This window comes from Vanellus vanellus (assembly GCF_965231255.1).
Source record: "Vanellus vanellus genome assembly, chromosome: 12".
Lineage (NCBI taxonomy): Eukaryota > Metazoa > Chordata > Aves > Charadriiformes > Charadriidae > Vanellus > Vanellus vanellus.
The window spans coordinates 16,334,360-16,350,270 of record NC_138917.1 but is presented as its reverse complement, the minus strand read 5'-3'; the positions used below and the strand labels follow the sequence as shown (position 1 = coordinate 16,350,270).

The following is a 15,911-nucleotide window of genomic DNA, read 5'->3' as shown; positions in this document are numbered from 1 at the left end:
GACGAGCCGTGAGGGGAGAAGGACTGCGGGAGGCTGAGGGGAGAGCGCGCGACGAGCTGTGAGGGGCGACGCCGCGGGAAGCCGTGAGGGGAGAGCGCGCGGGAAGCCGTGAGGGCTCTGGAGCGGCAACGCTGCCCGGGGAAGGGGGCTGGGCCGGCCAGCCAGCACTCCCCTGCGGGATGAACAAGGCCGGCCGCGGCTGAGGGGGCTGCTCACACCGAAAACCGCCTGACCTCCCCGCTCACCGGCGCTGGAACGCAGCTGCCCCGGCCAAACCAACGCACTGCCACCCGCCCGCCTACTGCGCCTGCGCTGCAGCGCGGCTGGCCGTACCTCCGGCGCGCCAGGGGGCGCTGCGCGGTCGCGCCCGCCTTCTTGTCGCCGCGTTCTCGGCGCCGCTCGTCGGCGGGGCCCGTCTCCGCGACAAGAGCGCGGCCTACCCGGGCCGGCCGCCGCCATGGGGAAGAAGCACAAGAAGCACAAGTCGGACAAGCATCCCTACGAGGGTGGGTGGGTGGGTGGGTGGGCGGGCAGAGGGGCGCCGGGTAGGAAGGCCACCAAGTGGGCGCGGGCCCTCGGCCTTCTGCCGCCCGACCGGGCCCAGCCGCCGGCGGGGGTGGTGGTTGAAAACTTGGGGGTGAAGCTGAGGAAACGGGGCGGGGAGAGCGGCCCCGGCGGTGGGCCCGGGGCGGGGGGGGGGGGCTTGGGGCTCGGCCCGGCGTCTCGGCTGCTGTTCGGGGGAGCAGCGGGATGAGCTGCAGGGTCTGGAAGGAAAACGGGGTGCGGGTTAGTGTCAGCCTCTGCAGGGGCCGGGCGGCAGCGGCCGGGCTGGGCTGGGCTGGGCAGGCGGGGTGTCGGTGTTCTCTGCGGCGCTCGCACGGCTCACTCGCTCCTCTGCCGGTTTCAGAATACGTAGAAAAGCCACTGAAGCTGGTGCTGAAAGTCGGAGGAAGCGAGGTTGCTGAGCTGTCTACTGGAAATGCGGGACTTGATCCGAGCCTGTACGAAGACAAATCTGAACATGAAAAACACAAGGACAGAAAAAGGAAAAAGAGAAAGAAAGGAGAAAAACAAGTTCCTGGAGAAGAAAAGGAGAAAAGAAAGAGAAAAGTTAAGGTATGTATTGATGCTAGAGCATTTTAGCAAAAAAAAAAAAAATAATGCTTCAACTTTCTCTAGCTATCACATCAAAAGGTGAGCATGTATGACTGTAATTGTATCCTTAAATTGGAAAACATTCAAACTCATATTAGTTTTGCTGATTTCTTTTCTCCAAGTGCTTTTATTAGAAAAAGATGAGCAAAGTAGTCTGAAATGTCTCATCGTTCAAAAAATATTTGTGAATCTAAAAGCACACAAAATTAAAAGGGGGGACTCTGTTTCTAAATAAATCCTTTTCTATAAAACAGAATGGAAACATTACAAGTTTTTAATTAACAAAAAGAAAAAAAAATATTCCCTCTCAGAGGTCCTGACATGATAAGTATTTATAACACATTTATTTGAAGCGTTGTGTGTACCTCTACTTTTAAATTTCCTGTTTACTATTTTTTCTAAAACCATCAAAAAAACCATCTTAATGACTTCACTGGAGACAATTCTCTGTGCAGAGAAGAGTGCAGTCGTCCCTGTCATGCTATAAGTGGCTGTCACATTTTTTAAAAAAATAATTCTGTGATACATTGCATTGTAATGCTGAATTACTTTATTTTCCAGCAGATGGAGACAGCACATAAGAATACAAGACTTTTACAGACTTACAGACTTTTTTTTTAACTATGTGAGGTTGTTTTGAAAAATCCAGAGAGCATTATGTACAGGAATAATGCTGGTTTTGCAGGTTCTCTAAATTTCTGTAACTATCTTTCTAGGAGGATAAAAAGAAACGAGATCGAGACCATGCAGACAGTGAGGGAGAACAGGAAATGAAATGTCAGACCCCCATCAGATTGGAATTGCCACCAGAGAAACCATTGACAAGTACTTTATCAAAACAGGAAGGTAAGGGGGGGGGGGGAGGAAATTTCTTGTACTAATTCCAGTTTTCTTTAATTGACTGACATTTGATTGCTCTTTGTTTCAATAGCAAGTGACTTGGCATTTTTTGCCATCTCATACAAAAATTTGAAATTATGTTACTGTGTACTTCTTTTGCAGAATGGTACCTGGTACCTATGTCAGTGAGCAGAATGTCAAGTCAGGCCAATGAGAAAAGTAGATCCCCTACATAAGTTGTGGGCTTTGCCACTGTATTGTTTTCATTTATGATGAAGTCTCAAGTTGCATCAGTTTTGTTTAGTTGATTTCTAATATCTTGGAAGTTTATTACCTCTTGCAGTCAGTTCTGTTTCACGGCCTTTCTCCCCACACTTCTTTTTGGTCTAGAGGTGGAGCAGACGCCACTTCAGGAAGCTCTGAATCAACTCATGAGACAGCTGCAGAGGTAAATGTCTGTGCTACACGTTTTCAGAGCTATGAAATGAAAATTACATACATTAAGGGAAGAGGCATAGAAAAAGCTGAGTGAAAATATTATTGCTAAATGTATTGCTAACAGGACTACTTCAGGAATTTGAGTGCTAGTTTAAGCATCCATAACTTCTCAGCGTAGGCTTCTTGTAAACACCTCCAGTTTCAAGTTTAATGTACTTCTAAAAAAAATTTAAAAATAGGACAATTTTACAATAAAATAACCTTTATAAATAACCTTTTTTTCAGAGAGGCGAAAGAGTTTGGAATGAACTTGCCAAAACTTCTTTTACCTTGAGTTCTCCTATTTTTAGAATTACTTATTATGAAAAGGAAGTATGCACGTGAAAACTTAAATCATGGTCTCTTACTGTCTCACTAACCAAATGCCGTTCCATTAAAACAGTCAGATTTGCAGTTCTTTCAAGTAGTCTGTGGTTTAAGATATTCTTTATTGGCTTTAAGAATTAAGAATATCTGTATGTCTTGTATGAAAGGGGTTGAAAGATTTTTCCCTTTACCTGTCTCAGCAGATTAAGCTTGAATCTCTTTGTGAGTTTTCTAACCTTAAAGTTTCAAGACCTTATTGTCAGTTTCAAGAAACTAACAACCAGCTATTAAAAAGCAGTTGTGTTTGTTTTGGTACCCTTCCACACATACAGAAAGAAGCAGCCACTTTTGGTTTTGAATCCTGTCTCTCAGTTGGAAGCTATAAGTGTTCCACAGGCGTTGCAGAATATCTGTGCTGTGTGCTTCTGCAGTATGTGTAGCAAAATGCTTTTTTCACTGTTCTGTAGCAACTTGACAACTTGGCATAGAAATCCATAAGTCATAAGTAAGCCTCAGGAAAGAGGCCTGAAATGCCAAGGGTTTCACCAGCGTGTGTAGTACCAAGACTGGTGTAGGAGGTGTCTCATGCTACAGAGTTTAGTGAAAAGCAAAAAAACAATGATTCTGGAGGAAGGATTCTTGCCAGCTTATTCTAAGGATCAAGCCTGGTCCTAAGGAGAAAATAGCAACCAACTATATTTGATTTTAATGCTATTAGAAGCACCCAGGAATATCAGTGTATGTCAGAGATCACCGAAAGTCTTAGGAAATTTTAATGTAAAAAATTATAAACATTACATAACCTGAAAATCAACATAATCATAAATACACATTTTATCACAACTTTTAGGAGCAAGCCTTCCCTTCTGTTAATTTCAGAGGAAGCAATGAATGACAAGTATACATTCTTATGACATTCGTTCCCTTTTTTTTTCAGTAACTTAATTACTATAAAAACACTTTTCGAAAAGCCAAAACCTAAAAAAAAAAAAGGGTAGGGTTTTTTTTTAACCTTTTTGGGAGCACAGGTAGTTATCAAGACATAGAACTTCTCAGATATGTTTGTAGCACTTTTTTGGTATATGGGTTTATGTATGGGATCTTTTCAACCTTCAGAAGTGAAAGATTATGCTGACACAAGCCATTTCTAGCTTTATATTTTTGGTTCCTGTCCAGCTTAGTCTTTTCCTTTCTATTTAATTTCAAGCTCAATATGTTCTTTGTTACAATTGAAACACAAAAAACTGTCTTTTCATTTCTTAACAGAAAAGATCCAAGTTCTTTCTTTTCATTTCCTGTGACTGACTTTATTGCCCCTGGCTATTCCATGATCATTAAAAACCCAATGGATTTTAGTACCATGAAAGAAAAGATCAAGAACAATGGGTACCAGTCCATAGAGGAATTAAAGGTAATTCTGTAAATTTTATTTTGACTGCAGAGATGCATTATGCTCAATTGACTTGAACTGTAGTATTTTCTGAGAATATGAAGATGCCAAAAGAACCAGTACTTCTGCCTGAAGAAGTGTTTTGTGTTGAGTTTTTGTGAGCAAATAAGTTCTGGAAGTGAAAGAGGAAACACTTCCAGTTTGTAAATATGCATCTCAAAAAGATGTGGATGGTTTCAGGTTTTATGCAGGATTCAACAGAACCTGTCGATTTGTCCTTCAGCGTGTCATTTTAGATCTTTACTTACGAATGAAAATGTTAGTACTTCTGTCAGACTGCTCTTTCTTTTTCAGTGTATTACCTCTCAAAAAACAAGGAGTCTGGTGAATTTATTGGCTTTGCCTGTCTGTTACTACTTTGTCATTTGCCTCCTGTTACCTCTGTGCTAGCTTGTCTAGTCATGTACATCCACAGCTAGTGAAGCCAAGATGAGCTCAGTCCTGTTGGCAGCAACTGCTTAACCCTGTGCTGTAGTGTGTCTAGCGGATTCAAGGGTTTGTTTTGAAGGCCCCTAAAGCTTTTAAAAAGTGTGGGGACTTGTTTTGGGTTTTTTCTTCAGCAGAAATATTCTCTACTTCTTTACTGGTCTAGATGAGGACCTGAGAAGTGTAATTTGTGTGTAATTAACAGTTGAACTTAGGCAGATGTTAGTTAATAGTATTGGTTGCATTTTCTTGCGCATTCCTTCTTTAGAGCTCCAAAACTTAAGAAGAACATTCCCTGTTGTTTCAGCTGTTTCTGGTTAGTTTTTCATTTTAACTTTTTGTCTTTGTAAATAGCTGAGAATGTGATAAAACATACCTGCCTGTAGAGGCTCTGCGCTGCGTACAGAAGTGAAGTTTCTAGCTCAATCATTCAAGAAATGAACTTCAAACAAGCATACATTTTTCGTCATTAAAACTGAAACTTTGGCATATTCCTTACAGTGATTTAACTTTGAATTGCAGTTTTTCTGTTTTTAAAGTTAGCTTTATTGCCTTTTTCATGTTGCTTCACTTTGTTTTCCTTTTAATGACTGCTGATTGGTCAGGGAAGTGGATAATTTTAGCTAAGAGGACTTTCATTAAAGCTCTGAGAACTACAAACAATACTGAACACTTAAGAACACTTTCAGGATGTTTTTTGGGGTGCTAGTTTTGAGACTTGAATATAATTTACATATTTATTTCTGTTTAAATTTTTAATTTATAAGATTTCTTAAATTCATTAATTAAAAATGTTCTTTGAAGTTCCTTTTCCCTAAAGCTCAGGACACTGCATTTGCAACCAGGATTTTGATACAGTATACTATAAAATTTTAACTTTCATTCCAAAATTATTAACGTCTGTACAGGATAACTTCAAACTGATGTGTACAAATGCAATGATTTACAACAAACCAGACACCATTTACTACAAAGCTGCAAAAAAACTGCTGCACTCTGGGATGAAGATACTTAGCCAGGTAACAGAAAATACAAAACAAAATATTAAAAAATACACTTCTTCCTTTTTTACCCCTTTCATTCCACTTTTCTTACAAAGATCTCATGAAAATTAATAAAAACTTGCTTAATATTTGCCGAATGCTTGCATATTAGAATTTAAGTAGACCATGCTTTAGTACTGCTACCAGATCAGTTATTGAAGAAATGTTTGCATTTAATATCTCATTTTCTAAACTGACTTTATACTTACTAGTATAAGAAAGAAAGAACTGAAATAAAATTATCCTTTATGAGTAGGTTAGGAAAAGATTAATTTAAGTAGCAAATAAAAGGATTTTGGTGTTTTTTAGGAGAGAATTCAGAGCCTGAAGCAAAGTATAGAATTCATGGCTGACCTGCAGAAGACGAGGAAGCAGAAGGACAAGACGGAACTGCAGCAAGCTGGGGAAGATGAAGATGGTCCTGGGAAAGATAAAGGAGAACCCGTGGATGGTGACACCAAAGCATTCAAAACACCTAGCAAAGAACACAAAAAGTGCAGTATTATCTCAATAACAATTATAAGATACACCCTTTAAATACTACTGAAACAAGATGACTTTTAAGGACCAGTGGATGTGGGTTTCTCTCTTTCTGGTACTGTGTGTACACTAAGACTTTTTTGTCTCAAGGGAGAAATATTTCTATAAAGCATCTTCATATAGCAAAAATAAATAAGTTTAGAATCTTTTATGATACCATCATTTTTTTTATGTAGGTAACCCTCTACTGCTCATCAGCTCCATTCCTTCAATTACCTCCTGTTTTAGTGTCTATTTCACATAAGTAGTATTGTTTTGGAGAAAGCTTGTAAACAAGACCTTTTAAATATTTTGCTACAAATAGCTATATAGCCAATTTCACAGACCAATTTTTTTTTTTTATTGCGTAGTAGTTGCATTTGAAACATGTAAATTCATAGCTAAAGAGCATATACTTCCTGAAATATCTTTTAATATCTAGAAGTACCCCTTGCAATGTTCTGAAATACTAGTGACTTTGTTTTCACAGATTTGAAAATACAGATACTAAAATTCAGATACTAAAATTTTTACCAAAAATATCCTTATTAGTTTTGTGGGAGCGATCACACAAAATGTGGCAACATGCTAAACTAGAACATCAGTATGGCTGCAGTAAGCTAAACGTAGACACCTTCACAGTTACTAACATAAAAAAGCATTTTCTGGTATAAATCTCTGTCACATATTTTCCACAGCTGTATAAAATACAGTCATATTAAATGGCTTTTTTTTTTTTTGTTAGTTATTTTGTCTACAGGAGGAGTTTGCATCATTGGCAAAAACAGTTTCTTCACTGTATTCTTTTATGATATTTAGCCAATTGGTGCCTGTGAGAGCCAGTAACCAAGCTGGGTGGGTTTTATTCGCAGGAAGGACAAAGATCTACTTGAAGACAAATTACGAAACAATAGCTTGGAAAGAGAACAGGAGCAGATTGATCGTATTGTTAGAGAATCTGGAGGAAAGTTAACCAGACGACTTGCGAACAGCCAGGTAAATCTTTGTGTATTTACTAACTCCTCTCGCTTTTTCATAAACTAGGCTTACTTAGCATCTTACTTCAGTTGAAACTCAAGGTACACTTTTACTACGGTTTGTGCCATTTTACACGGCTGATCATCTGTGTAAGTTATCATAAGGTTAAAAAAAAAGGCGTATCAATTGAACGCATGCTGAGTTTCATCAGCAGAGCAAGTTCAGCTTAAATTTTCAGAAATTCTAGATAAAGTAGTAGAAGAGGATGAATAGTAGGAAGCTCAAGAAAATATCTCAAAGCTGACCTGCAAAAAACCCCGTAGTCCTGAAACAGCCGCAAATCTGATCAAAGGTTATTAATGTTACAGGAGAAGGAACCCAGGTTGCTAGTACTGGGCCTGTTTAATTTTCTATGTGAATTACATGTTTTATTTCTTAGCCTCTGCAGAAATGTTAATATTTATCATTAATTCCTTATGCCTATACCAATAATAAAGTTATCTAGTGAAAGAGAAAAAGTTAGAGTAACACTCACTTCTGAGGCTGACTGATCTTTCCAAATCCCTTTCTGATTCCTATGGATAGGATAGTTTCATTAGATGTTTTTATTAGATTAAGGACCATGAATTTCAACTAATACGTAAATTAAAATAGTCTGATCTTATTTCAGTGTGAATTTGAAAGAAGAAAACCGGATGGTACAACAACTCTGGGTCTTCTTAATCCGGTTGACCTTACTGCAGGAGGTAAGTTGGCATGGTAGAGGTAACGAGGCACTTTCACCTACCTGGTTTGCTGCTTTTTTGCTGGGGCAGATCAGCAAATGCTGGCTAAGAACTTAATGCTTCTTTACAGTCTGATAAAGATCTGGATTTAAAAAGCTGCAGCTGAGGGAACGCGTAGATGAGGACCAATTGTGGCTGTTGTTTGGAGGAGCTGGAGGGACCCATCAGTGGCTGTTGCTTCTCTTTATGTGTCAGCTGTTTGCAGGACCTGCAGGAGAAAGCTTTTGCCGTTGGAGAAGAGATGACCTGCCATATGCTTGCGTCCTGGGCTCCCCTTACGTGGGGTCCATGTACAGAGTGCAACATCTGCTGACCCAGAAGGTCACAGATGGTCCAGAATTGGCCGCTGGGAGCTGTCTGAGTCCCAAATCATGTTGTCATGTCAGTGCCAGCACTGTAGTGCCACTAGCTACAAGAGTGCAGATGCTTGCCTGTTTAACTGCCCGCTCTTTACAGAGCCGAACTGCCTGGGTCTAGAATAGACAGAAACCCAGCTGAAAACTTGACTTTTCCAGTCCCCGTGTTTGTGCAGTAGGAAATTGTCAGCAAAAATAAACTAAGTGTAGTCTTTCACAGTAAGAATCAGGTCCTCTTTAATGATGCAGCTTCTGTTAGGGGAGGACAAGATGGAAGACGACTGATAGTGAAAACTTAAATCTTCTATACTTAACTAGTATTACCGCTTGGTCTGGATTCATTTTTAAGACTACACACAATCTTTTGAATGAAGTATTTGGAGAGGAGAACGTGGTTTGAGGGTTGTGTCCTGTTTATTCTGAAGTTTCTGGCTACAAGTATTAAATGAGTTTGAGCATCTTCCTATGTCACTTAACTATGCCTTCGTTATTTCTGTATTTTGATATATCCTATTTTGTAGAACCGGGTTACTGCCCTGTAAAGCTGGGTATGACAGCAGGAAGACTTCAGTCGGGAGTTAATACCTTACAAGGGTTCAAAGAAGATAAAAGAAACAAGGTTACGCCAGGCAAGTGCTGATTTTCTAAAAAACATGTAAATCCTCCTTGTGTAAACAAAATATATTTATCTTATTACTGGCACACAAATAGTTTGGAATTATTTTTTTTTCCAATGATAAAGCACATTATTGTATGTATCTATCACACAACTAAACAGCACATCGCAAAGTCTAGCTTAATTTACGCGTACAAAAGGGCAGGCGTATTTAATAAAAGGTTCATTGATACTGAGAGGAGGAACTATATTAGACAGATAGAAGGTTTTGCTGGCTTTGAAGGAGCACAGTGGGGAACCTGAAGACATGTTAGCAGTACCAGACTGGATTTTCATATCGTGTTAAGGCATATGGTATTGTTAATACAATACTTGTAAATGAAAATGCATTTGATGTAGATCTTCCTAAAAGATGTTACAGTGTGAACAGATGGTATTCTGTGAAAGTTTGTTTTCACCACAAGAAATATGTTCCTAAAAGTTTATTTTTGGGGATTTTTTTACAACCTCTTCTTATTTTTATCTGATAGATGCGTATCAGAGGTAATAATCAGTACTGTTGTTATTCATTAGTGACATACCTGAATTACGGACCCTATAGTTCCTATGCTCCAACATACGATTCTACATTTGCTAACATAAGCAAAGAAGATTCTGACTTAATCTATTCAACATATGGGGAAGACTCTAATCAAGGATCTTTCAGGTAATCAAATGACTACAATGCATATTACAGCTTGCGTGTTTGGAAGCAGTTATGTGCAACTCCCTGCAGTACGGGCTTTGTCATTGCTGTTGGATGATGTCACCTCTGTCTTTAGAGCCTACTGCCTTTACTTTGTTTGTTTTAAGAAACAAAAACTTTAATAATAGAATATGCCTGTAAAGTGAAATTAGCCAAGATGGAATGATTTTGATGCTAGTGATACACAGGAACACACAGTCTAAAATTTAAGCATATTTATGACTAACTCTGAAGGACTCATGTTCAAAGTCAGAAAAATGTTGAGTGGTACAAATGCTTATACTAACTGAATTTTTTACCATTGATGAACTTAATTACTGCCTTGAGTGAGACACATATTTGACTAAAATACTGTGGTCATAGTGGGAGACCTCAGTCCAGAGATAGTGATTCCCAGTTTCATTCTAAATAGTCTCTATAGTGCTTGATTTTCATATTATTTGCCACAGTAGTAATAATTAATTCTCATTGTTTTTATTATTCTTGATTATAAGAACTTCAGCGCTAAAGTCCTTTTGGTTATTGAGACTCTCAAAACTGGAATACACAGTGGTATAAATTCATATGAAGTTTGGGAATACTGATGTACAGCGCGAGTTTGCCTTCAGTTTGATGCAGCTGCCTGAGGCAGTATACTTTTCCTAGTTTTTCAGTTTTTGTTAAGAGTCTGAGTGGGTTCCTCAGCTACAAAAGGCACAGATAATTAAAGTCAAGCAAGCCATTTAGATCAAATTCTGTGCTACTTTTTGTGTTTTCTGCGCTGTATGTACTGGTTTGACTTTATGTAACTTTTTTCCATTAAATGTTTGGTATGAAAGTAGTTACTGTAACTATCTTTTGATCTTTTAGTATTCATGACTTTTTGATGAAATCACAAGATTATCCTTTCTTAATGGCTGATAGTTTGCTTGATGTTCTAACTAAAGGAGGACATTCTAGAGCTCTCAGAGAATTGGAAACGGTAAGAATGGATTTGTGAACTGTCTGGTCTTTGGTTTTAGCACTCAAGCTATAAAGCTAGAGGAAGATGATGCTGATCCTGTTGATGGGCTCCCTTTTAATTGGTAAAATTTGAAAGTGAAGACTGATCTTTGTCTTCAGTGGATTGATTTTCTGCAAGGGGATTATTCTGACTTGTTAATTAGCGAAACGTGAAAATTTACAAAATACTGTACCGAGTCAGAGTCACACATTCTTTTCTCTGTTTACTCTCCCACTCCCATTAACACTAGCTCCTGTTCCATTTTGTAAGAAAGTATCAGTAAGCAGTTTTTTAGAAATGAGGTGATCATGGATGGGCTTTCTTGTTTCCATGAAAAGTGTATCCTGTTCCTAGCAGCCACTGTGCAGTTCAGAAGTAGTAACTAGTTTTTGCCTTTACTTGGTGCAGTGCTTTAAACTCAAATACGTGCTATGTAAAAAATACTAAACAGCTGCTCTTCATGTTCCTAGATTTTAGTACCTGCATATGCTAAACATGACCAGAATCAAAGGCACTGATTTGACAAACTTAATTGACAATCCAAGAATTAGTTGAGAATCTCCACAAGATGGTTCCTGTTAACTAATAGTCTTGATCTGAGTTTCACATTAATGTAAACTATTGAAATAAACAGATCGTCGCCTTTTACTAACAGGTCAAATATTAGCTAAACTAATGCTAGAAATAGTTCATGGACCAAAGATTAACCTATAGCCCCAGTTCAGACCTTTGCTCAGCATCGCTGATTTAGCTCTTTTCTAGTACCTGGTGGTGACACTGACTTACAGGGTTCAACCACTACTACTGCCAGTATTACCAGGAATACACATATCTATAGGAACAGAGTACATTTCAGCCTCTGATCATCATCCTTTCATTTCTTCCCACCCCCCAGTAAATAATCTCTGGTGTGACATCACTGGGGAAAAGCCTGTGGACTTTGCAAAGAGCAATAAAATGTGTGCTGTAAAATGTGTTTTAGTAAGCATTAATACCTGAAGAAAGCCCTCTAAAAATAGCTACTTTGTAACTTGGTTTACAGAGAAAGCTCATTTGACATTGTATATTTATTTCACTTTAAAAATACTGCATTTTGTAAGGTTTTACTTTGAACTTAAACAACAGATTAATTTTAATCCCTTCTTTAAAAATCCTTTCTCTATTCAGCCATTGGAGGAAGCTGAAGGCCCACATGAAAGGAGTGATGCAATGAAAGATGTAAAGGTAGGTTTGGTTTTTTTTATATGAATGAACTAACCAACCTGTCTAACCACACAGTTATAAACTGCCTACAACTGTAAGGCCTGTGCAGCTACACTGAGACTTTGACAAGCTGTAAAGATGCACTGTGTGAATCGTGACAACAGCATACTATTTTGTAGGCATTTGGAGAGTAAGAACCTCCAAAAAAGTTAAGTTTTAAACAAGAATGTATGTCCAGAGAACTGGAAGAAAATGCTTATATATTTTTGTTTGGGATTGTTTAACCGTGTGTCATATCTTCTGGTTGGCAGCTGTAGTCGTTTTATTCCCATCTTAATCTGCTTTGGTTTAACATGAACTTGTAATACAGCTGTAGACTAGCACTGAAGACAGAGCTGTCTTTGAGAAAATTTCTCAAATACCTTGTGCCCCTGTAGGCATACAGTATATCTCTAAAAGCCATCCCACCCAACCCCTGTTCAATTAGAACAAGCTTAGCGGTAGTTCTAGGGAAAGGGCTGCTGTCCTGCAGCCCTTCATCTGCAGCCACTTCCCAGGCTGGCTTTGAATTTTGGCCTCGGATCTTAGATCAGCTCTGGTTTAGGTGAGCTCAAGGAACTTAGTCTTAAATTACTGTATCATTTGTGCGTGCCCCAGTGGTTTTGGCAGATGCCATTTTCCATTTGAGTATGGCATAGAATAGTAAACTGAGTAACTGTAGAACAGTAAAAGTTTCACAGGGTGGCTTTTCACCTTTCCTTCTGTATGTTCACTTTTTTATAGAGCAGACTAATTTTAACTAACTTTGCGTTCTGACTTTCCCCAAACAATGTTGTTGTTTCAGGGCTGATATAAATATTATCTAAATTATTACTTGCTGCTTTTTTTTTTTTTTTTTAGATGATGGAAATGGATATTGCTGCCAGGTTGGACTCTGCTAACAACGACAGACTTACAGCACTGAAAGCAGTTACAAACTTCGGCATGCCCATAGAAGAGTTTGATTCCGAGGGTGAGTTTTCTTAGTACTTGCACTGCTGCTGTGTCTGTAACTGTTTCTGTCTCTCAGTCCCCTCGCATAGTCAGCCTTACCTTGTTTTATATCATAATATAAGTAAATATACTCTCTTACTAGTTAGGACTTTTCTTCATTAAACAGAGGCTGAAATTTTCCAGAGGAAACTTGATGAAACAACAAAGCTGCTGAGAGAACTCCAGGATGCTCAAAATGAGCGACTAAGTACAAAACCACCCCCGAATATGATTTGTCTTCTGGGTCCATCTTACAGAGAGATGCACTTGGGTAAATACACTTTTTCTCATCATTCTTACATAATTGATCATCCCAATTTGTATCAACTGCAAGAAAGACAAAGGCTTAACAGTTACAATGCTCTGTTAAGCCTAGAAGAGTAATTTAACTTTTTTTTTCTATGTAAAGCCAGATGAAAGTTTTGAACAGCAATTACAAGTATTTCCTCTTTATTAATAAACTTCCCTAAAACTGATTGGGATCAGGACATACTTTTTTTAATTCTTTGAGCAAAACTGCTTGTCTCAGAGGTCAGTTACACCACCTGTGTTAACGGCAGCCCTCTCAGGCTGGTGTGCAGAGGGTGTCTGTTTTACAAGTAAACCTAACTTGTGCAATGTCAACTACGGCCTATGTGGTCTGACATCACTGGTTCGATATGATAAGATAAATTCCCCTTATTACAGAAATAGTACCAAGTTGGTATTATACCAAGTCTAAACCAGATCAAATATTACCTACCTTAAAAGGTTTAAGTACTCCCAGCTTGCTTCTTGAAGGAAAACCACAACTTGCAGCAACAAGAGCAGTCTCTAATTTATATGCAAAACTAAATGCTGAATCCTGTAAGCCAGGTATTACTGACACAGCTGCTGCGTGGGGGCCACCAGACCTCTCCCAGCTGCCATATTAGCGTGACCCCAGTGTCATTAGCTTACTCTTTAACTTGTAGTGTTTCTTCGTGGCAGCAAGCCTTGGTCAGCAGCTATTTCAGTCCTCCTGTTCTTAACCCTCTTTTTTACAGTTCCCAGTATGCCTTTCATGATTGGACACAGTACAACAAAACTCCTCTGTTGCAGAAACCTTATTTAACATAGTTCCAGTTGCACTTAAATGATTAAACTATTTCCAGGGTGAAGGGCTCATTGCAGAGATTTTGTGTGTATATATAGCATATAAATACAGCCACTTATCTTTTCTAGCGGAGAGAGTAACCAATAACCTGAAAGAACTTGCACAACAAGTGACTCCAGGTGATATTGTTAGTACATATGGAATTCGGAAAGCAATGGGAATTTCAGTTCCTTTACCCGATACAGAAGACAGCTGGGTAGATCTGACAGAGGGTAAGTATACAGAAATGTATTGTGGCGTCTGGTCAACTGAAACAAAACCACAGCTGCAGATCACTAGACTGGCTTGTGGTGGAACTTGCATAACTTAGTTCCAACTTTCAATTCTTCTCCCCTTTTTAAAATTATGTTTCCAATGGAAAGTTGCTATGTTTGGTCTCAGTCCAAAGCAAATCTTTTGGATGTACGGAACTTTGGTTCAACTACATAAAGTAGTTATTTTTCCATCCATCATTTTAAAGCTTGGCAATCCATTCAGTTTTAGTTTTTCCGTTGAGCGTGAAGTTACAAGAGAAGAGTTAAAATTCCTCACTTGCTAAAACAAGGCCATCATGTTTCCTTCTCCTCCAAGCTTTTGGCTGTGTACGCCTTCTGCTTAGTTTGGCCAGCTGTAGTGCTTTGTCAGTTGACAGCATCAGTTCAACTCAAGTCATCCAGCCAAACGTAACTACTGGTTTTGGTGGATAAAGGAGGCGGGTCAGTGGAAAATCTAAGTGCCAGAACCAGATCTCCCCCTTGTGGCACATAAACCGTAAAAGCATACCCAGAGTTTGTGTTCGTCCCCGATTTTTTATGGCAGGTGGGAATTTCTTTCAAGAAACCTAATTCACACAACAAATTTACTCCATCTGCGGTTTATAAAAAGTTTCAGTTAAGTTGTTATTTAATGAAAAGAGCAGGATTACTTCAGGAACTTCCTTCTATTTTCCAGGAAACTGCTCAAGAAATCTCAATTTCAACATTATTGAGCAATTTCTTTTTCACAGCAGTGTGCAAGAGATGCTGTGTAACAGAACCCACTGAAACATAATCTGTTCTTGGACTGTCATAGAATGTACAGCTCACTCGGGACTGTCTGCACAAATAGGAGATGCTTTTAGGAGTACTCCATTGTATATGCATTTCCTTCATTTAAAAGTTATACATGCTATCCTTCATTTAAAAGTTATATATGCTAATTGACCTGGTACCTGTTCTAAATTTTCAGACTTTCAAGAACCTAAAAAGACTGTCACCATCCCTGAAAATGAGTGTGGTCCAGTTACAGTCTGAAGCTTCGGTTAAGTTTACAGCTGTTTGTTTGATTCTATTTAAGAACCAGATAAACGTCCTTCAGGTGCATTCACCAAGCATTCATGTGTATATTGTGTGTTAAACTACTTTTGTTTATTAAATTTTGGAACTGATGACATTTGCCATTGAATGGTTGGTATTGAGTTACTTCTGCTACACAAATGCACGAAGTTATTCTTTTTGCATTCCTTATTATTTTAAAGCACCTCTGCAGCATTTAAGTTTTCCTAGATTGTTTCGTGTCTGGAAAAGTTAAAGCATAAGTGAGAGTGTGCCTATTTGGTGCAGGGACTCAACCAAAAGTTTCTACAAGTGACACAGAGACTCTCTATCTGAATCTGGTTGGGGCAAAAATCAGTAGTATGTGAACATGCAAGTTTCCCTTTTTAAAATTACTGTGCAACTCTTATGATCATGAGGAAGAGAAATAAACTTTTTAAATAAAACTGACGCAGCCTGATGAATTAAAAAAAGATCAGCTTTGTGAGACTTTGAACATGGATGAATGTCCTCTTAGAGAAGCAACACCATCTTCATGTAGCATTCTAAA

General features: G+C 38.8%; 1 protein-coding gene across 1 annotated transcript; it reads left to right on the top strand.

Moving 5' to 3' along the window:
- The first annotated feature begins 364 nt into the window (after positions 1-364).
- BRD7 (bromodomain containing 7) lies at positions 365-15,483 on the top strand. The gene is made up of 17 exons (XM_082489283.1): positions 365-506; positions 908-1,116; positions 1,872-2,001; positions 2,386-2,443; positions 4,066-4,210; positions 5,584-5,694; positions 6,028-6,212; positions 7,110-7,233; positions 7,886-7,961; positions 8,878-8,985; positions 9,546-9,678; positions 10,567-10,678; positions 11,867-11,923; positions 12,803-12,914; positions 13,062-13,205; positions 14,138-14,281; positions 15,276-15,483. The coding sequence occupies exons 1-17, from the start codon at positions 458-460 to the stop codon at positions 15,338-15,340; spliced, it is 1,962 nt and encodes a 653-aa protein (XP_082345409.1). The 5' UTR covers positions 365-457; the 3' UTR covers positions 15,341-15,483.
- Positions 15,484-15,911: the final 428 nt, after the last annotated feature.

What these genes read in the sequence shown, in the direction of transcription:
- BRD7 (XM_082489283.1), top strand. Translation starts at nt 458, where the DNA reads ATGGGGAAGAAGCACAAGAAGCACAAGTCGGACAAGCATCCCTACGAG. An exon ending in AAAGAAAGAGAAAAGTTAAG is followed by an intron (nt 1,117 to 1,871) that starts GTATGTATTGAT and finishes CTATCTTTCTAG; the next exon opens with GAGGATAAAAAGAAACGAGA. An exon ending in CTGGGTAGATCTGACAGAGG is followed by an intron (nt 14,282 to 15,275) that starts GTAAGTATACAG and finishes CTAAATTTTCAG; the next exon opens with ACTTTCAAGAACCTAAAAAG.